General features: G+C 28.0%; 1 protein-coding gene across 6 annotated transcripts in view; it reads right to left on the bottom strand.

Moving 5' to 3' along the window:
• Positions 1–22,968, bottom strand: part of LOC123260536 (LIM/homeobox protein Lhx5-like) — a 31,344-nt gene that overhangs the window by 713 nt on the left and 7,663 nt on the right. For 2 of the 6 annotated variants that reach the window (XM_044721674.1, XM_044721679.1), the window contains 6 exons: positions 20,485–20,674; positions 11,098–11,330; positions 7,479–7,703; positions 4,426–4,667; positions 4,049–4,334; positions 3,667–3,852 (listed from right to left, as the gene is read on the bottom strand). In XM_044721674.1, coding sequence (XP_044577609.1) covers positions 3,667–3,852; positions 4,049–4,334; positions 4,426–4,667; positions 7,479–7,703; positions 11,098–11,330; positions 20,485–20,657 — 1,345 coding nt within the window. In that variant the 5' untranslated portion in view covers positions 20,658–20,674. The remainder of the gene's footprint in view (positions 1–3,666; positions 3,853–4,048; positions 4,335–4,425; positions 4,668–7,478; positions 7,704–11,097; positions 11,331–20,484; positions 20,675–22,968) is intronic. The other 4 variants (XM_044721677.1, XM_044721676.1, XM_044721675.1 and 1 more) reach the window with 4 other exon arrangements.

Below are 22,968 nucleotides of genomic sequence, written 5' to 3'. Positions count from 1 at the left end.
TCGTATACTGAAAAAGAAATTAACTTTATTCGAGAGGAAAATTCTTGAACCAAGAAAATAATTTTTAAGAGGGTAATTGTCTTGAATCAAGACGAAAAATTCTTGAATCAAATAAAATTTACTTAAACCAAGTAAAAATTTCTTAGTTTGAGAATTTTTTTACTTAAATCAAGAAGATGAAGTTTTTCAAAATTATATACTTAATTCAAGAACATTTTTTTTTCTGTGTAGTATACCGGAAAATAGGTTTATTTGAACCAAAAAAATTAATAAGAAAGATCAAAATAGTCGTGGTTAAAATAAAATATTTCTTGAAACTACACGGAGAAAAAAATTTTGCTATAGGAACTCTATAATAGTTAGTTAGTTGTAAAAAGTTCCAGTAGGTTAACGTATTCTTATAGTAACAATACCGTTTGGCTCCTGCAACTCTACATCGTTGAGCTCTGAGAGCTAAACGTTATTTACCTCTCACAACTCTACAGGATGGTTCTGAGACTATAACAAATTTTTAGAAGTCTGCTTAATAATTTTTTTTTACGATTTAGCATTGATAATTTAATAAATACATGCAGCAGAATGAATTTATATTGCCAACAATAATTGTATATGACAAATAAGAATAGTATTATAATAGAAATAAAATAATAATAGAACTTATATTACAAATAAAAATTAATTGTAAAATAAAAATTGGGTCGTCACAAAATTATCTTATTTTCTTAATTATATCAATAAATATTGGACACAAAATCACTACCGTATATGCACAAGAAAAGATAAATAAACTAAAACAAATTTTATCTTGTGTTAAGTGGGGTCTTTTTAATGTATTCCGATAACTTATCACTTATCACAATATATATTCAATTAATAAATTAAATTAACAGTCACTGCAAATGAACCTTGGAAAACCATAAATACAAAACTGTTCTAACGAAATTCAATTTGACAAAAAAAAATCTATTTCTTTAAATAAATAAATTGGGAACTTAATTGTCCTCATATATTTTTAATAATATGGATTAGTAACAAAATAATTATGTTTGTCATTTTAGAAAGTTATGAAATATGTCAGCGCACTCCACTACTGCACAACGTAGAGCGCTCCCAAATATACCGTTTGGCTCTGAGAACAATCCCGTAGAGCTCTGAGAGCTCAACAACATTGAGTTATCAGAACTAAATAACATTTTGTTACTGTAACTCTACAACGAACAGTAAACTGTGTATAGTTGTGGTAACTCTACAGTTACGTTACCAGAACGAAATTTTTTTTTCCGTGTAGAAGGTTTTTATTTACTTACGAAAATTTGATTTCGCCCAAGATAGTTATTATCTTTATAAACATTTTATTGAGTGAAGAAAATTTTTTTCTTGACCCACAAATTATTTTTTTTCTGTTCGCTTAAAATTATGACACGAGCCTAATAAGATTGTGATGCACTTAAAACAGAATGATCAAACTAAACATCAATTAGTAAAAATTCACTTTTAATTAGTAAATAATTACTAATTATTGGGGAAATGAAATCTTAGTGATCCAATTTTAACTTCAAATAATTAAATGCTCACTAATTCATGTAAATGAGTTTGTAAAAGCTCCTGTTGTGAATGTACTATAATGTTAGAGGTAATTATCATCAAATACATTAACAAAAATAAAGAAAATCAAATATTTTATTAGAAAAAATTAAATCTGTATGTTATCATGTATAATGATAATTGAAATAAATTTTAAAACAAGTACTTAAACCTTGACTTTTCAAAAGACCATATACAAATAAATTATTTTTGACATATAACTTTTATAAAAATTTATGCAAAATCAATCGAAATTTATGATCGTTTTTTTTTTATTTATATAGTGGGTCACGCTCGAATTTTTGAAACATTACAAGTTTAGATCTAATCGATTTATTCGTCTAATCGTCAATGTTAATTTGTTAATCAATTTTAATTGTTATGGGAGCGATTTGTAGTGGTAAAACAATCTAAATCGATTCACTCGATAGTTATGAAACATTATTTGCACCTAGAACCCTGATAATAATCGGATAGCTATTCCAAAGGCTCTAAAACGTTGACATCTATTGGAAACACAAGTTTCGACAGAAATAATTTAACTGCAATAAATGCTTTTTCTCTGTTTTTTATTTCAAATTTTTACAGTCAAACAATAAAAAATTATTATAGTTATTAATTTGTTTGTCGAAAGATATTTTTAATAAATGTGTACATTTCAAGATCTTAATAATAAAGTGTGCAGTCATTTATGGAAGGATAAGTATATTTATGCATGAAATTATTAGTTAAGTGTGCATGAATTAAAATCAAGAGATAAATTACAGTTTGTTTTCTTTTTTCACTCTAGTAACTTAAGCTTTGAAGTTTAATGAAAAAAATCTTCATAAAAAATTACCTTACACTGAAGATATCATTCGGTTTTAATGAAGAAAATATTTTTATACTTCAAAAGTCGATTAAATCTAAATTTATTACTTTAATAATTCTCTCATTTATTATTAATTGATAGTGACCTTATTTTTTAATGATACGATATTCATTTTTCAAGTAAGAATGACATATAACAAAGAAATCTGTAAGCGAGATATATTAATAGTAATAGAGTAACATTTTTGGAGTTAGTAATTTTTAGATGTTGTAATTTTATTATATGTGCTAATTACTGAGTTCAGTCTGTTACATGTTTTATAGAGCCGGATGAGAGGGCCGCTATCCTTAACACGTTATGTTGGATAATATATGTGTCGATAAATACACAAGTCTGGTATTCTTCACTCGGAACAAGATATTTTAATAATTGGCTAAATGTATTCATTGGTAGAAAAAATAACTCGATTCAAGAGAAAAAATCGTGAATTAAAAAGTTGAATTTTGAGAATGTGATTATCTTGAATCATGCAAAAATTTTCTTAATCTAAGACAATTTCTTAGTTCAAATAAATTTGACCTGGTTCAAGAAATTTTCAGCAAAATTCATGATGATTGAATCATCTAAAATGATTTTCTTGAGTTAAGATTTTTTTTCTCAAATCAAACTAATTTTTTTATCAGTTTAGGCGATGGAAAGTAAGACAGAATTACATTAAAGATACTCTCGTATTTTTGATGAGTAATAATAAGTGTTTTTTTTAATATTTGTAATATTTATCATTAAAGTTTGATGATTCTTCGATATATTTGAAGAACAATTTTATTATTAAAATCGATTTATATCATATTTTTCTGATAATTATGATAGCACCAAAAATAGTTAAAATTTGAATTACGAGGTTACCTCAGATTACCTTTAATATTAATATAAATTAAACATATTTGATCAAAAAATTAAAATTTCTGTCATTGTACATCTTCTAATTTTGCATAAAAATTCTAAAAAAAACTTCATTTTATCAATTAAATACTTTATTTTCGTATGAACAATTATTATTTACATCCACAAATGATTGTAGTCTAAAATTGACCTAGATCTTATTTAGCAGTTATATCACAGACCATTATAATAATTTACAATATATATATACAGTAAAAAAAAAGCTGTTATAAGAGTTTTAGTGGCATGTCTAATGAGCTTTTATGTGAAAGGTGAAATGGAAAAAGAAGAAAGATACAGATTGTTGAAATCTTTAGTGATGAGCCTACCTGTAGGTGCTAGGAACTCTCCGGGACTGCCGCCCGACGGTGGTTGAGGTCCTTGGCCCGGAGGTCCCGTGAGAAATTCCGGGGGGCCTCCCGCGGCGCCCGGTGGTGGATACTCCCCCGTAACAGCCGCTGCCGCCATCCCCCCTATACTGGCAGGGTCGAGACCTGTCACAAACAGGTTGGGAACTGATCAGAGAATATTGTACCGTGTTTCCATCTCCGAATACGCTGCCATTTCTCAACTCAAAATTTTATTTTCCAATAAAACGTAATCGACATTAAATCAAAGCAACAAAAGAAAAAAAAATAACAAAAAAACTTTTGGAATTAATAAGAAAATTCATTAAAGATGATGTTGCATTCAATCAATTTGCCAACTCACTGGGATTACCTGGACCAGCAAACGGCGGCCCATGCGGATGCGGAGGCCCATGTGCTCCAAAGAACTCATGATGAAACGGAACAGGACCCCCATATCCAAAGTCAAATTTATCAGTTGGAAAATACGAGAATCCTGGTGGTGGACCATCGTCTCCTCCCAAAGCTCCATGGTTCAGGTTCAATGGGAATCCGCGCATTTTTCTAGAACCATTGAAAAACGGACTCCTTCCCATTGTCGTGAGTTGTTTCAACCTCCGTTCTTTACTCCTCTTGTTTTGAAACCATACCTGCCAATAATTAATTGTAAATTCAAAGATCAATTAACTAAATAAATATTTTTCTATTTTTTTATTGCTTCAATTATAGAGCAAAAAATACCTGTATCACTCGCATAGGTAAACTAGTTTCTTTCGCAAGTTGTTCCCTTATATGCCGGGTCGGTTTTGGCGTTGCAGAAAACGCCGTTTTCAATATTTCTAATTGTTTAGCTTTTATTGTAGTTCTTGGCCCCCGTCGCTTCGATCCCGCGCCACCATCGCCGCTGCCTCCACCAGCACCACCGTCAGGACTTTTGTTTTCTGTTTGACTATCTCTAGTTTCAGGATCACCATCTAGGGAACCTGTTTTCAAAATAAACAGACCAAAATTATTAATTTATTTTATATTGATTTCAGTTTCAATAAAAAGGCAATTTAATAACAGAACTAATAAGTTTACGCGAAGAAAATTGATTGCACGCCTCAATGCGCGGCAACTTTACTCTCGATATACCATCTAGTCGATTTTCCGATGAAAAATTGTACAATAGCCCAAGTTAATATACATTAAATTCACGTGAAAAGATATTTTTACCGATTAAAAGCTTGATAATATAAGATCAAGTAATTGAAAAAGTAGTTTGTCGTTTTAATTATTTGTTAGACTATATTGTGTGTCCGTTTGTCATACAAAAAGTAATGAATTACTGTAAATCTTCTATTACTATTTATAAATTTTTCATTCACCCTTCGGATAAGCTTCAGTAATCTTTTTTATCAAATTAATTATCGATTAAAAGATATATCTTCATGAAAGTCGATAAATTTCCCCAGTATTTTATCATAAAATTTATTGTAAATATGTTTTCATCTTATTTTCTGATGTGCACATTTAATTATACACTTCTGATGTTTCCTGTATATATTTTTCATCCATATATCTATTGTATTTACTTTTCTATGTTTCAATAACACCCCGGTACACAGAAAGAAAAAGGTTGATTTGATCCAAAAAAATTTTCAGGAAGATCTAAGTTGTTATGGAGCAGAAAAAAAAATTTTTTAGAAAAAAAATGCTCTTGGCTTGAAAAAATTTGTTTTACCTATGATTTATTTTTATTTTTCTAAATATGTTCTTGATTCAAAATTAAGATAATTGGTACGCAAAAATTGAATGTTTTTTATCAATAATATAGAAAGAATTAAAAATTTTTTTGATGAATTACATTTACTTAATTTCACTACACACAGACTCCGTTTATTATCATATGTTGAAAAAATTTTTTTCATAGTCACAAAAATTAATACAACTCTTATTCTACTGTTATAGGTGTATAAATAACCAGATCAGCAGGTACTCGATCTCTTATTCTGTTTCTGTCTTAAAACCCATGATCCTTAACCCCGCAATGTTTTGTTTCGCAATGTATATGTATCCGTTACCCATCGACGCGTATTATTGACAGTATAAAAATCAAAAGGGTCGGTAGGTCCTGTATACGTATCACATAATATCCCCTGCAGCATTATTACTATAAAGAGAGCGAGTTAAAAGCTATAGGGCATACCGCGATAATCTTGTACATATCGAGCGATTGCAGGGAGGTCTTAACCACGGGACAAAGAAAATGTTTGGACAGTGTCATATCGTACAACAGGACACCCCTTGAAGATACCCTCGTACTTAGAGCGGATGAAGAGCACCTACCAAACACTATACTATCAAATCCCCAATTCTATACTGATACTCACCATACTGCAGAAAGTTATCATGTATATTATATATAAATATATACAAAGCGACTATAAGAGAAAAAAAAAGAGTGCGGAAACCATTGTCAGCATTTTTTCTACCCTACCTTGGATAAAAGAGCCGGTTAGAAAAAGTGGATAATAAGTCGCTCGCCCGTAAGATATATACTTTGTAAATATTATATGGTCGGATGGTTATAATCGCTTTTTGATACACTCTCCATAGTATGGTACGCCCGTTTGTTTTCAAATTTACGCAGCAATAGATGAACGATATACTTTTTTGTTCTTTATTAGGAGAATTATAATGATGCTTTTAGAGAAAAAGAGGATGAGTAAAACAAAGTAACTCTAAAATTCGGTAGAAAATATTTTTTCCAAATTATTTCTAAGCCTCAATTTGCTATAATAATATTCAGACATCATTTTTCGTATCCAAATTTTTTTTTATTAACTATTGTAATGGCCGTCATTGCATAATTTAATAAAATTTTTGCTATGGCCACTATAAATTGAAATTTGTGTGTAAAAAATTATCATATCAAAATAATTATTTTTATAGAATTTTTAACTTGTGACATTTGAGCGAACCGAATTTATGATGTTATTACACGTTTATAGAATTGTTTAAACAATAATTTAAAAATCCAGTAGCCAAAAAAGTATAATGGCTTGAAACAGTAGTTCTAACACTCATCTCTCATACTTTATTGAGTAAGTTCAAAAATAACATTTTTTTTAATTTGTCTGTTAAAAATCGCATTTATAAAACGCTAAAAATGTTTTTTTTTAAAGAAAAAAAAGTTTATTTAAACCAAAAAAATTATAAGGAAGACGAAGTTGTTTTGGAGCTAGAAAAAACTTCCTTGAAGTCAGAAAATTTTACTTAATCCAAGATAGATTTTTTCTCCCTAAATATTTTCTTGAGTTAAGAAATTATTATAGTCAAGAATTTTTTCTTTCTTTGAGAATGTCTCCTTTCATATCATATAAAGTATCTTAACAATATTTTTTATCCCCATAATGATGTGATTGATTTTAGTGAAGTTGAATTTAAAGTCATAATAGAAATAATAAAAAATTCAACGCAATAAATATTACGAAAATTCATTATTGTCTTCACATTCCTGTTTCGCTCCGCCCTAACATTAAAAAAAAATTCCTTACCTAAAAAAAGACAATCTATAGTAGCAATAGAATTTGGTCTAGTAACGTGGTCTTGTAGTTGCAGTAAAACTAGTTCTGAAGTAGCTACATGATAAGCCGGAATTAGTCCTGCGTAACTGTGACAGGATTAATCAGAGCTCTGCAACCCAAGTCCATGTTACAAGACTAAACCCTTGTTGCAGCTACAGATATTTTTTGAACATTATCGTAATTCTTGCTAAGAAAAAAAAAAATCAATCCAATTTATTAACTCACCTAGATCCTCAGAGTCTTCTTGCTTGCAGGAATCACTCCCAAGAGGTAGGTCACTGACATGCCCGACACTCTGTTCACCCGTACTTCCCGGACCTAAACTATGCGGTCCAAGATGTGACCCACCCAATCCTTCGTGATGATGGAGGTGATTACTTCCATCTTCGTCCTCGTCTTCCGAGCCTGAACCCATCAGGGAGTCACCACCTGCGGGCAAAATCGGCGATTCTTTTACGAATCATCGACAAAAGTGTTGAATTAACTAAAGATATATTTTTTAATTTTCGTTGTTAAATTTACAGTTCATTTTAAAGTCACTATTAATATTTAGCATCACGCTCTTCAGCAGATACCTTAACGAAAATATTTGGTGTAACGCTTAGATTAAAAAAGAGTACCCATGTAGGAGTCCCCAGAGTTGAACGACGAGGCCAAGCTTGCGCCAACACTGGGACGCCAGGCTTGGTGTCCCAGACTTGGGCCAAGACTGGGCAACTCAGTCTTGGCCGTTCCTTTGGTAAACCAGACTTGGGCCAAGGCTGGGTTAACTAGCCTCGGCCGTCCAATGGCGCGCCAGTCTTGGCCCAAGACTGGCTCACCTAGCTCTGGCCATTTGATGGTACGCCAGACTTGGGCCAAGGATGGGTAACCTAGTCTTGGTCATTCAATGGAAAATCCAAAGTTAAATAATCATTAAGTAATATAATTTTTGATAGTAAATATTTTTTGTTTAACGAATATTTATTAGCTAATGCTACAATCGAAAATTTATTATTTAACAAAAACAATTACACATCATCAAGATTGATATGGTATTAAAATAATTAAAATATAATAATTTACAGTTAAATTTTTAATATTGATAATTTTAAACTTTAAAATTTATAATAAAATATTAAAAATGTACAGAAAGATTTACAAAGTCTAAAGTAATATAAGAACTTGACTCTTGCATTTTTTTACCTAATAAACATTTGTAAAAAATAGTTAATTTTATAGATTTAGTTTATGATAATCATGAGATGTATTTCAACATATCGATCGTACGGTGTAGGGGTTAGTTATCGGTCTGGCAAGCGCGCGGCTCGGGTTCGAATCTCGGTTAGGACGGTTGCGAATTTCACTTTATTTCTTTAATTTGCGAAAATTAGGTTTAAATTAAGAGTTAAGCGGTCTGAATTTGCGTTAGTTCTACATCAGAAATAAAATTTTTGAAAATTACCTATGGCTGAGCCCTGGCAACTTAGCTTGGCCCAGCTATGGCAACCAAGCTTGGCCCAGTCATGGCAATCAACCGTGGCCCCATGTTATCATTCCAGATTCTCCACCAAAGCTGGGCCAATTCTGGCTTACAAGCTTGGGCCAGAGTTTAACAGAGTTGGGCCAAGCCTGGGGCAAGCCTGGGCCCGTTGTTCTTTCCTATATGAGTAAGCGTACTCGATAGAATAAAGAGTAAAAATGAAAAATGGATTATGGCGATTCATAGAAAACTCATGGAAAAAATAATGACTATACTTTTGATTTAGTTATGGGCCAACGTCTTTACTTGGGCGTTTCTAGAACGAGTAGACCGAGCTGGCTGTGGTTACTCGTGGCCGACTGTCGGCATGCGACAAAAGAGAACCCGCTGTGTAACATAACGACCCTTGTATTCGTCTCACAGTTACAAAACCTCTCAAAATCACCGAGTATAGAGATCAAACCAAGACGAAGACGGTGAAATAAAATAACGTTGCAAGTATTATTTTTTATACACTCTGATATTCACACGCATTTACTTATAGCTTATAGCCTATACATATGTATGTACATTACTATAAATTCTAACTAGACGGGAGTCTATCTCTCTTTCACGCATACTTCCATGTCCATCTTCTTTAAAAGAATAATATTAAATATAAACACCGAGAAGTGAGAATAAAACGAGATCTTGTGCACTTTAATGTCCTTCTTATTCTCTAAGCTCTGTGACATGTTGATGCACCACCGACCAACGATACACTCGTATATTTTCACAGCTTGTCTGACATCAACCCGACGTTCTATATATTATTCTGCTCTAAAGAATTCACTAAAAAAATAGAGGACAACAACCGTACCCATCTACCCCTAGTTTCAGAAGCGTTGTACCGTTGTGTTCTGAATTTATTTTTTCTACATGTATTATGTTATTCAATTTGAAGAGTTGGAATACATTTCTATAAATATTCGGCTATAACACTGCTAAAAATAATGTGAAAGTTACTGACGAAATTAAATGATTTTTCTTAACTTGACCTTTGAATATTTTCAATAAAATAAAAAATTAATTAGTAAACAATTAAAATCAAAGAAATAATTATAAATTTCTACATGTTTTTATTCTCTTAAGACGCATAAAATTTTAATTATTCCTACTTGAAATTTCATTACAATTATGTAAAAAATTCAAACACTTTACATGAAATCTAAATGCGTATTAACTACGCGTTCTGTTTGGAATTGTGTATGTATTAATAACAATATAAAAAAGTAACGTCATACATATATAGTATACCACCGATGTTATTATTGTGAAGTTTTTAATATGCTCAATTTGTTGTAAAAAATCCAGGAAAAGTTTTTGAAACAAGAAATTTTACTTGGTTCAAAACCTTTTCTACTTGAATTAAGATAACGAAATTCCTTAAAGTGACTTACTTGATTCAATATTTTTCTCTTTAATAAAGTTAATTTTTCTCAAAATATTTGGAACAAATACGTTAATCACTATTTTTCTTTACGACAAATAAAGAGTTTTAATTTTCTTGAAATTTCAAATTTTCATCAACTTCAATTAATCTTTAATCACAAGAGTATGTTTTACACAGTAAAAAATTTTTTGTCATTCTGTAGAGTGCACTGATAGAAGGATTTAATTGTACCAAAAAATATTTGTTAATAGTTAACAAATTATTTATTAGAGACCACTTTTTAGCATTAAACAAATATTTCTTAGCATTTAAAATGATTTGTTTGTATTTAATAAATCTGATATTCATTTATTAAATATTAATAAATCTTTTTAAATACTAAGAAATATTTATTAAGGACTAAAAAGTGGTCTCTAATAAATGATTTGTTAAATATTAACAAATATTTTTAACTATAAACAAATCCTTCTATCAGTGTGTTAAAATTTGTGTGTTGAAATTACACTCTAGTGTGTAGAATTTAACATTCTCATGTGTTGATTTAATGATTTAACACTTTAGAATGTTAAATTCTACATACTAGAGTGTAATATTCAACACACAAGTTTTTAAAACTCTACAAAATGACGAAAAATTTTTTACTGTGTATAATTTTGATCGTTATTTAAACCAATTACTTGAAAATTTCTTAATTTATTAAACACTCAAGATTTAATAGTCTACTGTACGAAACATTCGATTTTGAAGTGGACCTGTTTCAAATTTAGTAAGACGTAAATCATATAACTCTGAACTGATGAAAAAAGTCTCAAGGAAGAATAATATCGTAAAAAAAAAAAAAAAATAAAAAAAAACATCTAACGAGTCGCTGGAGCGTTTCCTAATCCCGCGGTTTGAGAGTGACTTCTTGGCGTTTCGTTTCTACGTGGATACGCGTACGGATGACTTACCATGATGACTATGAGCGTGACGGGCGTCCGGCAGGGGCTTTCCCGACAAGTAGTCTTGCTTGCAGACAAACTTGTTGTCGTCCAGGACATAGAGCTCCTCGCCAGTGCTCAGCTGCCTTCGACAAACAAGGCAGGTGAAGCAGTTTAGATGAAAAACTTTATCTCTTGCTTTTCTCACAAGGTCTTGGGGGCTTATGCCTTGAAGACATCCACTGCACTTTGTTCCATATCTCCTGTAGCAACAAATAAAAATAAATATACACATTATTATGTACAGTTAATACTCAACTGTGTCGTTTCATTAAATGAAAGTGTAGGTATATGATAATAAATCATTGATTGCATGTGCATCTACACGTATAAATTCTTACTAGTCAGGTGTTAATTTATTTCTTATAGCTTATTTACTATTTTTATTATTATTGTGAAATTATTTAAGAATTTTTTTATTGCTGACAAAAAAATTAGACGGCTATGCAAACAAATCAATAAATCTGTTTATCGATGATTGTCACTTATTAATAGTGATGTTTATTGAAATTATTTATAATAAATTATATTAATTTAGATCTTAATAAATTAACATTATTATATTGGACATAAATTAGACGAAAAAAAAAGTGGAATGACAAGATAAAATATTTATAAAAATATGAATTTAATAATTTGGTGTTATTTTGAAATTTATATTTATTAGTGATTTTAGCGAAGGCTATAAACATCGAGAAAAACGTACAAATCAAAATTTCTTCTTAAAATAAATTGGATGATTATTTGACACAGAAAAAATTATTGAGTCTAAGGCAGTTTAAAAAAAAAAAAAAATGAATGAAACAGAACACAGATGAGGTAAACGAAAAAATTTTTATTTAAATAATAAATCAAAAAAAAATAAACCTGAAAAATTATTCATTATTGTACTAATTAAGAAAAAAAACTTCGCCGACTTAAATGTTAATTTAAATTTATTGGTTTCTATTATTCTAATTATTGAATCAAATTACATGTAAAACGGGAAACATAAAGCACGGTTACCAAAAATGAAATTACATTTTTTTCGAGTCTATTTTTACAGAGTTCGAAATTAGCATTCTGTTTTTTTAAAATCTTTGAATTTTATTCTTCAATTTTTAAAAAGAGTCATTAATTGTTGCTCAAATATCAACTCAGATTCTAATAATTTTACTTATATTTTTATAAATTTTTCTGACGGATTTCTCAATCATTGACACTGATTAGATTTCTGTGTTAATCAGTGTGATTGAAAAATTATTGATGAATTTTTTGATAAGATTTCTCAATCAATTCGACCAATTTCGATAGCTCTCAGTATTACGAAGTAGTGACATTCTAAGATTTTTAAATAAATTAGTCAAGTAATTTGAAAATTACATGAAAACAACATGGTAATCCAAAGAATTTTGTTGTTTTCGAAAATCTTTCTGAATGTTCAATAACTCATCTCATTAGCTGACTAAAAAGATATCTTTTTTAGAAATTTTTAACCTTTTAAAAAAAATTGGAATTCGAAATCATTTGCAATGGAAAAAAAATCCTCTGTTCAATTATGAACTATGTTTATCTAGGAAAAGAAATTTTTTGGTTTTTTAATTTCCGATAAAGCTATTACGAGTTATCGTGACCACCTCCAGCACTCTCTTTTTTAAAATCTCCTGAAATTAATTTACACTGGCTCAATTTCCAACATTTTATGATAAAAATTTCTGAAAATACTGTTTAAATTTTCAATCAGTCTATGATATACTCAATGTTTTAAACACAGTAAGTTATGTTATCATATGGAAAAAAAATTCAGGTAAACATGCTTTTTTTCGTTCAAGACCTATGTAATCCCTTAAATTTTTTCACAAAGATTAGTAAAAATTCAAAAATATTGAGCACTGAAAGAAATGGAATATTTATTCTTCAACAACTTGTTTTGGTATAATATAACCTTTGTAAATTATAATAACCTGCCAGTGTAAATAGAAGTTAAAAAATAATCACTATAAAATTATCATAATAATCAATACAAAGAAGATGTAATTATCTCGATGGCAAAAAATTGTATCCAGAAATTGTAAGGCGAGAAAAGGTATTTGCACGGCATTTGATGACATATATTATAGAGGAGCATCATCAGAAGCTTTGATTTTTTTACAGTAGAAAGTATATATATCCTGAAGGCATATTTTGCGTTTGCGACTCCATCCTCACTCGCCTAATTACAGGAATTATTTAATTAATTATAGCAATTAGTTACTCCCATTCTCATAGTAAATTCACTGACTTAAAAATTTTTTATTTTTTGCACCCTGCTTCATTTCTTTCCATTCTTTTTTTTATTTTTTTACTCTTTTTTCTTTCCTTTTCTCTTCTTATTCTTTTCTCATCTCATTCACATATATTAACTCTGCATTATTATATATATTTCCAGTCTTTTATTTTATTTTCATTCAAAGTTGAATTTCATATGCGAAAACCTTTTCTACCTCGCATATTGGCTGACCGTGAAAATAAATCGCTAATAGACGAAGGCAAGAAATAGCCTAGTAGACTCTTAAGTCCAGACGCAAAAACAAAACAGGCTAAAATAAAATTGAAATAAAGTTATAAGGTTAAAAAAAAATAAAAGTGTTCAGAGTTTAGGTGTATAATAAGCTGATGAACTTTTTCTGAACTCTTCTCAAAAAAAAAAAATAACAGATAAAACATAAAACAAAAGAATAAATTGCAAAAATGAAAATAAAAAAAAATTTTAAGTGGGTTAAAAAATTTTTTGAAAATAATAAACCGTAGATATTCTTCTAGCTGAGAATAAAAAATTTATGTGGAACAGAGGATACTACATAAAAAACCAGAAAAAAGGGAAGAGATGGAGCACGATTTGTTATGGACCGGCGTTCACGGTTTCTCGTACGTGTCTCGTATTTTTTGTCCTTCTGTCCCACTCTCTCTCACTTAGGTCCCCGATCATTTTTGTATATTACATTACTTCTCACATAAATGACTTGTGCACATTAATTTTCTTATTTATAAATTAATAAAATGTATATATGTAAGTTTTTCTGTTTATCACTACACAGAGAACATGTAAGGATAATATACATTCATCATAAATGTACTGACTAGCGAGCTAATAACATATATGCTAACATAAATTCATCAAAGAACTGAACCCGTGAATTCAATGCCTTTCATTTGCTTCTACCAATTCACGATAGCGAGTACATGAAGTATGTGAAGGTGATGTGTAAGTATTTTATTAGTACTAAAGTAAACTTTAGATTTTAGAGTTTGATTTTATTTAGCTTGCTATTCGTTAACTTCAAAACTAAAATCTATGTAACTGCATGTAAATATGTTAACTTATATAGGTTGATTACTTTTATGTATTCATTTTAGTTTTACTGCTTAGTACTTCAATAGCAAGTTTTAGAAAATTTTTTATAATAAAACTTATTTTTAACTTAAACTTAAAATAGTGGATAGTTACACTGATACAAGGATTTATTTGTATTAAAAAATATTTTTTAATAATTAACAAATCATTTATTAGAGACTACTTTTTAGTATTAAATTAATTTTTCTTAATATTTAAAATGATTTGTTTATATTTAATAAATCTGATATTCATTTATTAAATATTAATAAATCTTTTTAAATACTAAAAAATATTTGTTTAATACTAAAAAGTGGTCTCTAATAGATGATTTGTTAAATATTAACAAATATTTTTAACTATAGTATCATAGTATAACAAATCCTTCTATCAGTGTATGTTTAGGGAGACCTAGGGTAAAAATTACTAGAACTACAATTATTATTATTGATACCACATTTATATTAAATTCTTTTTTATATATCTGTTCAGTCAGAATATATTTAAATATATAAAATTTTTTGCATATTTTTGTAATTATCTCATTGAAATATTCAAAACTAATTACGAAAGTTCGCCCATAGAATACTAAAAATAAAAAAATAGTAATGGAATTAAATCATGTGATCAATTTACCACGTTTTTACAAATCATTAAAAAGTACAAAATAATTTTTCTCTATCTCCTAAAGAATAAAACCACATGCACACACCAACCTTCTTACAGCAATTGTCCTGAAAATTTGTCAACGTCAATTCTTAATAGCTATCAAAAAACTGGTAAGATTTGAAACGAAAAACATGGGTCACATGCCATACGTAACTATAAGAAGTGTAGGGAGTATACAGCTATATGAATAAGAGAACTTATTTATCAGTTCCCATCATTTGCGGTGCAATAAAATGGTTAATTAAACTATTAATGCATCAATTTTCTGTTTCAGGCGACCACTTTTTTCGTTTCAAATCTCACAAGTTTTTTTAGCTGCACAGAAAAAAGAAAAATATAAAAATTACAGTTCGAAATGATATTTTTGTAATTTTAATTTTAAACATCGATTTTTTCAGTTTTGATTGTCACTTCACATTTTTAAAAGTGTCTTACAAAGTTTATAAAATTTTAATCTGAAACAGTGATTTTTTCAGCTTTTTTTCGAAGCTCTGCGTTACAATATAAAATGTAACTTTTGTATTTTTTTTTCCGTGTATTGAAAATTGACTATGACAAATATTCAGAGAAATCTGTAAAAAAAAGTATAAATCTATAAGTGGTTTTATTCTTTTATAAGACAAAGAAATTGTTACGTACTTTATTGTTTTAATGTGACAATAATAATTTCATTAAATCATGAATTATTATGACTAATTATTGTCCTTTTTTTAAGAAAGTATCTTTGACTATAACTAAAAAATGATGAGCAATAAATTATGACACTTGTCATCATATCGCTTAATTCCTACTTTATATTTATTTTAAGTTCTAAAAACTATGAATCCTTTATTGTTTTTATAAAAAAATAATGGTGATTAATAATTAATAAACATACTAATGAAAATACTTTGATTTAACTACTAATTATAATATAATGGTGATTAATAATCAAAATACAGAAAAAAGATCAAATTAATTTATGTTGCGTAATTTATATAATACATCCGAGATAAAAACAGAATTCATGAATACATAAATGATACATTTTATTATATTTTTCATTTCGAATCATTGAATTACTAATATTAATATTCATAATTTATTGAATCATCGAGATAAAGCTTTTGTTTCAGTACTACATAAAAAGCCGGGAAATTCGTTGGCTCTCTTCTCATCAGCTTTTGTTTTTGCCATGAATAATATTCATTCAGAAATTAGTTGTTCGGCTTGAATTAAAATAGATAGTAATTGATTTTTCCGTTACAAATGTTTTCAGTAATAAAATAAATTTTGTAATTTCTCATAAGGGTGAATGGTAAAAGCAAAAATTTCTTTTATATTAATTTCTTCTTTCTGATTCTTATATGCTCTTTGAAAATTTAACTGCCTCATTATCTAATTATTATGTGCTAGTATGACAAGTTTCACTGAATTCTGAACGGTAATTCTATAACTGAAGGTAATATTGCCTTAAGCTTACACAGAGAAAAAAATTTACTTGATTTGAGTAGAAAAATTCTTAAACTAAGAAATTTTTTCTTGGTTTAAGTAAATTTTACTTGATTCAAATACTAGTAAATTTAAGCTAAATTTCATAATTAAAAACAATTTTTTTTTAATTTTTATCAAAGTAAAATTCTTTTTTGTCTAAACTTTCCTTTAGTCAATACTTCAGTCTAAATAAATTTCGAGGTATAATCTGTCAAAAAGAGTCGACAAACTTTGCATTTATTCAGTTAGTAATTTATTAAGTAAGTCGTGGTAATTTAAATTAACTACATCAAGTTCCCGTACGTTCGATGCTTCGACTCAGAATTTAAATGCGCGATTAGATTTATTAAAACAGTATATCATGTATTATATAATTTGCAATTATTGATTAAAATCAAAAGATGGGTCGGTGAGAACCGTCAAAACAAAATACTTTTACTTCGCAACGTTTTGACCCATCTTAAAGGATCTGAATAACTATATAAATAATTCGCAATTGTTAAAATTAGTACTCAGATACTCTACTATATATTGATATAACTGTATGTAATATACGAGTAATTTCTTGCCGAATCGCCGAATTTTTTTACTAGAGCCTTTTAATTTTGCCAACTTTTTTGTTGTAGTACGTATTAAAAGCAACCATATAACACAATAATTTTTAACCTTTTACCCGAAATCATTCTGAGTTATTGATTTTCAAAATTTTCAGGTGAAACATTTTTAATTAACGATTAGTAGTAAATATTGATATTCATGAAAAATTGGGAATAATTTTTTATCTTTAAATTTAGTTTCAGGAAAAAATATACAAAATTTATTCGAAGTAATTATTATTTACTTATTTATGTTTAAAGTTAAAAATTTTCATTTTTAAAAAGTCTGACCCTTCCGATTTAAAAAAACAATTTTCTCAGAGTTCTACTTCATATTACGGAACTTTTAAGTCAAAGCCATTAGACAGCATAAGACAGTATAAAATTTATTAAAATTAAAGATAAAGAGCTTAGAACTAAAAGAGTACAAGTGGCAAGAATTATTTACTATAGTAATTTGATAATTTATTTGAGCAAATAAAACGCAAAAAGTTTTTTTTTAATATCTTAATGATCATTTTTCTAAAATTCATGGAAACATGAATGAAGACATTCTAAAGTGAAGTATAAATATTCATTATTCAAGAAGAAATTCACGATCAAAATTCTGGATCAAGTAAATTTTTTTCTCATATAAAATCAAGCTTTTAGAACTGCAAAATTACAATAGTAGTAAATACTAATTAAGAATATAAATTTCACCAAGGCAAACTTGGTATTGTGCAACAAAAAAATGAACATTATTTCGTTAAATCATAAATAAAAGTCATAATATAGGAGATTAATTACTCTTAAAGAAAAACATTAAACTCTCGTGAACACATAGTCACTCTGAAAGTGGTCAGTGTAAAAATGTTGTCTTCATATACGAATCCCCATAGCCGAGGATGTCTAGACCTTCCTGGAAAGGAAGACGGCGTTAGTTCGACTCTCTGGCGTACCCGTCACGCCCAACGGACTTGAATCTCACGAGCCAGCGTCATGGTACATTTATTATATTTCCACGTTTAGTTCGCAACGTTAACGTTACGACGTGTGCGAGTAGGTAGGCCTATACAGTACTACTTATACTTATACTATAACTAATATAGCAGACATGCATGCAAACTACACATAGCAGTTGATCGTGCGTTTTGCGTTTGGTTCTACACTAATACTATACTAACACAGTCGCATCGTTCACGTCAATACGACTTTGACTTGAGAATTCACCTCGACTCTTTGAGTTAAGAATTCACATCATATATATTGGTCCAGTGTATATGAGAAACAACCAAACGCTGAGAGTTACTTCTCGCGCTGTGAATTGCGGGGTTATTTACGAGCTAACTATATATAAGTCTTTCACGCGACCGGTTATCGTTTCTTACCTTTCCGCCGTATTTTTAATGTTTCACTTTTTTAATGGATTGTTTTTTTAATCTTTTAAATTTACTTTTTATTACATTCATGTCTATTTGAATGAGTTTTAAAATGAATGGACATCTTCTCAACATCTCGTCCGATGAGACGAGAAGTAGAACAGAAGGACTGCAGATAGTATACTGACAGGGAGCAATTCTGCCACTTAAAAAAAAATAAAAACTACTAAAAAGGCGGAAAATAATTTTCTTAATTAATCCTTATTAATATAAAAAAATTTTCCTTTTAATGTCATGAATTTCAAAGAATAAAATTTAAGTAGTTCCTACTATCAACCTGCGTTAAATAAGTAACTGTCGAGAATTACATATTATAAATAAAAGAACTTTGGCTTAATGATTTTTTGATATTTTTAATCACAATATACATAGCTTAGATACTTTTGAAAAAAAATTAAATAAATAGTAATGCTATGATAGGATCAATTACCAATAATTTTAATTTTTAATTAATGGAAAATATGACGAAACAAACTATTAAAAAATATACTCCAAAAACATGATATAAAAAATTTACTATCACCAAAAAAGATGTAATATCGTGAAAATGCTCGAATCATTTACCAATTCCCGTCAAGATGATCTTTCTGATAATAACAAATTTAACGAAACTGAAAAAAAATTAACGAATCAAGTAAATTATTTCGAAGAACTTCATCTTCTTGATTTGAGTATAAAAATTCTGAAATTAAAAAATTTTTCTAGATTTAACTAAATTTTACTTGGTTCAAGAATTTTTCTCTTGATTCGAGTTAATTTATATTTCCATGCATGTATATACTAAATGAGATAAACAAATAATGAAATAAATAATTTGAAATATTACACTTTATGCATAAAATTATGTTTGTTATTTAGAATGATTGTCTGAACCTCGGATAATTAAGAAACCTCTATATACTATTAAGAAAAAAATATCTTGGTACCTTCGAATCTGACTTATCCAGGTTTCACTTGAAAGCAAACATTCTTCCTTATAATTATCTATTCAGTCTAAAATTTTAATTTTCATCAAAACTCTATAATTCTTGCTGACATAATTTTTTGTTTAAATTAAAAAAATGTATACCAAAGCCAAAAATTTATTTTTTTTCGTCTGGAAATATATCGCTGAATTTTTATGTGTGAAACTGACACCCTAAGATTAGAAAAAAACGATATTCCAAAGGTTACTAATAATTTTTTTTTCTTATAATATCAAAATGTAAATTGTGACCTTTGGATGAAAAAGATATACCTTGTAAAAAATTTAATTGGTTCTCAGCGAGTGTAATTCTGATTCATAATAATCATCCAAAGATTATATATTATAGGCGCGTAATTATTTTCACTCATCATTCATATCTATTACGATTTTTTTTTTCTAGTTTGATGAGTAATAATACATATATAAAAGTTTCGAAGTATAAATCAGGAGACTTGAAAGAAAAAAGTTTTATGATCCATATATTTTGATTATGCGCAAAAAGGTCCTAACTCTTCTGAGGAATTATATTTTATTATTTTTTTGCCTATATACTTGTCACGAAATATCTGGAATGTATCTGTCTCGATAATATTTTTAATTTACGATTTATAACACATTGAATTTCAGGTAGTACAGTAATAATCCTCAATAAAGTTACGTAAGTTGTATCTTTTTTTCATCCCCTGAACGACTGAAAGAACTTTAATGAGAATTGGCTGTACTTACATTACAGATAAAATTAATAATTTTTATCAATACAATGTCGTATACGAACAATCAAAACTTTTAAGCAATCTTAAATTAATTCGGTGTGTCCTTATTTATTTTATACGTAGTGTGTATTGTAAGGTATAAAGCATGAAAAAAAAAATGAATTACCTGTAGAAATCATTCCGACAAAATAATTTGGATTCACGGGAAAAACACTTTTCCTGAAGCTCGGTTCCACAATCGAAGCATCTTACGCAGTCACCATGCCACGCTCGCTCCAAAACATTAAGAAAAAATTTGTCCATTATTGGTTTCTTGCACCCTGCACACGACAGGAGCATTGCCAAACCACACCTCCCTGTAAACATTAATTTTATATATTATTTGAGGTTGAAAAGTACATACTATTGTCTAATAAGGTGGAAATAAAAACGACGAACATCACTACACAGAAAAAAAAAATTACTTGAATCAAGTAAATAATTTTGAAGAATTTCATCTTCTTGATTTTAGTAGAAAAATTCTTAAACCAAGAAATCATTTTTGACTTAAGTAAATCTTACTTGATTGAAGAATTTTTTGTGTTAATTCAAGATAATGAAACTCTTCAAAATCATTTTCTTGGTTCAAGAATTTTCATCTTGATTTAAATTAAATTTTTTTTCAGTGTAGACTTAAGATTTTCTAATTAATTTCCGAATATTCGTTGTGCGATTTTTAAGTTTATGGATAATTTATACAAATATTTATTAATTGAAATTGATTATCTAAAATGAAAGTAAAATATTGGGAGTATAAATTTTCAAGTGAAACATAAAAGAAAACAATCTATACAAGTATTTGACTTTAACAAAAAAAAAAATTAATTTTCAAATACATCCTGCCTTATTAAAAAATCAATTTATTAACATATTTATACGAATAAACACGTTGATCTACTGTTTGATGAGACACATGTCATCAATATATACTGTCTGTTTCTAACTCAAACATATCGCCTGTATCTCGTATCAAATCGATCAGTTTCATCAAACTGCAAAAGCTGTCTCTTAATCACATTTTTCTTCGTGTTGAGACATTTGCTTAATGTATATATCAAAGAACATAAGTAGAAGAAGAAAAGGAGACAAAATAAGCTCCTAAATTTTTTTTGTTAACCAAACGATTCAATGAAGAAGGAGAAAAACAAAATTAATTTTCTTAGGTGGTCCATGCTTTGAAAAAAAATTTTTAAAATCGGAATTAAATGAAAATCACTACATTTACCCTGCAAAAATGTTATTTAATTATGTACGTTTTTTATAATATCCGATTAGATAGTCTCTTATAGCACTTTTTATTTATGTCGTTATTTTGAAAACATTCTCATTCAATTAAAATTATTTGAACAAAATAATAAGTATTTTTTGAATTGAAGTTTTTTAATTAATTAATTCAAATTAACTAACTGTTCTATCCATTTTGACATTCAATTTCGTTTAATATATAATTATTCGAAAATATGACTTATAAATAATAGTATACATGAAGGATTTACCATTAATAATCGAAAAAATTTTAAAGCTTCAATTGATATTTTTATAAGACAAGATTTTCGTCAGTAGTAACTTTTAAAAAAACTATTTTTAAAATTCACTTATTTTCATTTCATTCATTAAAATTCTCCCTAAATTCATTATCACAATTTGAACTATACGTTTTAGTTCTAATATGCTAAAATTGAACAAAAGTTCGTCAGCGTTAAATGTTACGTTTTCAAAACTAATAATGGTTACTACTTTTTTTGTAACATATTCACCATAAAAAATTTTAGAACGAAAATTATAAAAACGTATGAAACTAATATAAAAGATTATCAAACTTTATATATTTTCCTTAACAAAATATAACTCAGCATAAAGTCAGGTTATAGCTATTAGTTTTTCTCTATTTCCATGTAATTTTGATAAATTTAAAGTTGCAATTTTTCCTCGGGGAATATTTAATGATTTTTTCATTAAAAAAAAGTGTACTGTAGTAAAGTTAGAGGAACTTTCAAATTATTAAAATTATAAATTAGTCAAGTTGATAAAATTAAATATGATGCAAGAACCACTATCATATATTGCAAAAACATTAAATAAACAACATGTATTTATCTACCAATTATCTTCTATATCTATGTATAAAGTACATGTGTAAATTTACATCAATTTTATAAGCAATAACAATAATAATAATAATAATAATAATAATAATAATAATAATAATAATAATAATAATAATAATAATAATAATAATAATAATAATAATAATAATAATAATAATAATAATAATAATAATTACTATTTTTGGTATGATATTCTTTTAATAAAAATTATGTTTAAAATCATATTATAATGTGAATATATAAAACGAAAAACGTAAGATATGAAAATTGACTTATAATGGTAATTAATGATTATTTATTATTAGTTAATGAATAGTTCCACTAAAAAAACTTTAATTGCTAAATTAAAATGATTGATTTGTTTTTAAATGATATAGGTATATTAATTCAAATTAATTAATAATATGCTTATTCATATATTCCGTATATTTATGTGTGTATATTATGGATCTATTTTAATTATTGCCCATTTTTATTCACAATATCAAATGATTTTTTGCGTA

The sequence above is a fragment of the Cotesia glomerata genome, linkage group LG3 (assembly GCF_020080835.1).
Source record: "Cotesia glomerata isolate CgM1 linkage group LG3, MPM_Cglom_v2.3, whole genome shotgun sequence".
In the NCBI taxonomy this organism is placed as follows: Eukaryota; Metazoa; Arthropoda; class Insecta; order Hymenoptera; family Braconidae; genus Cotesia; species Cotesia glomerata.
The sequence above is the reverse complement of the archived record's forward strand: the minus strand, read 5'-3'. Positions and strand labels throughout refer to the sequence as shown.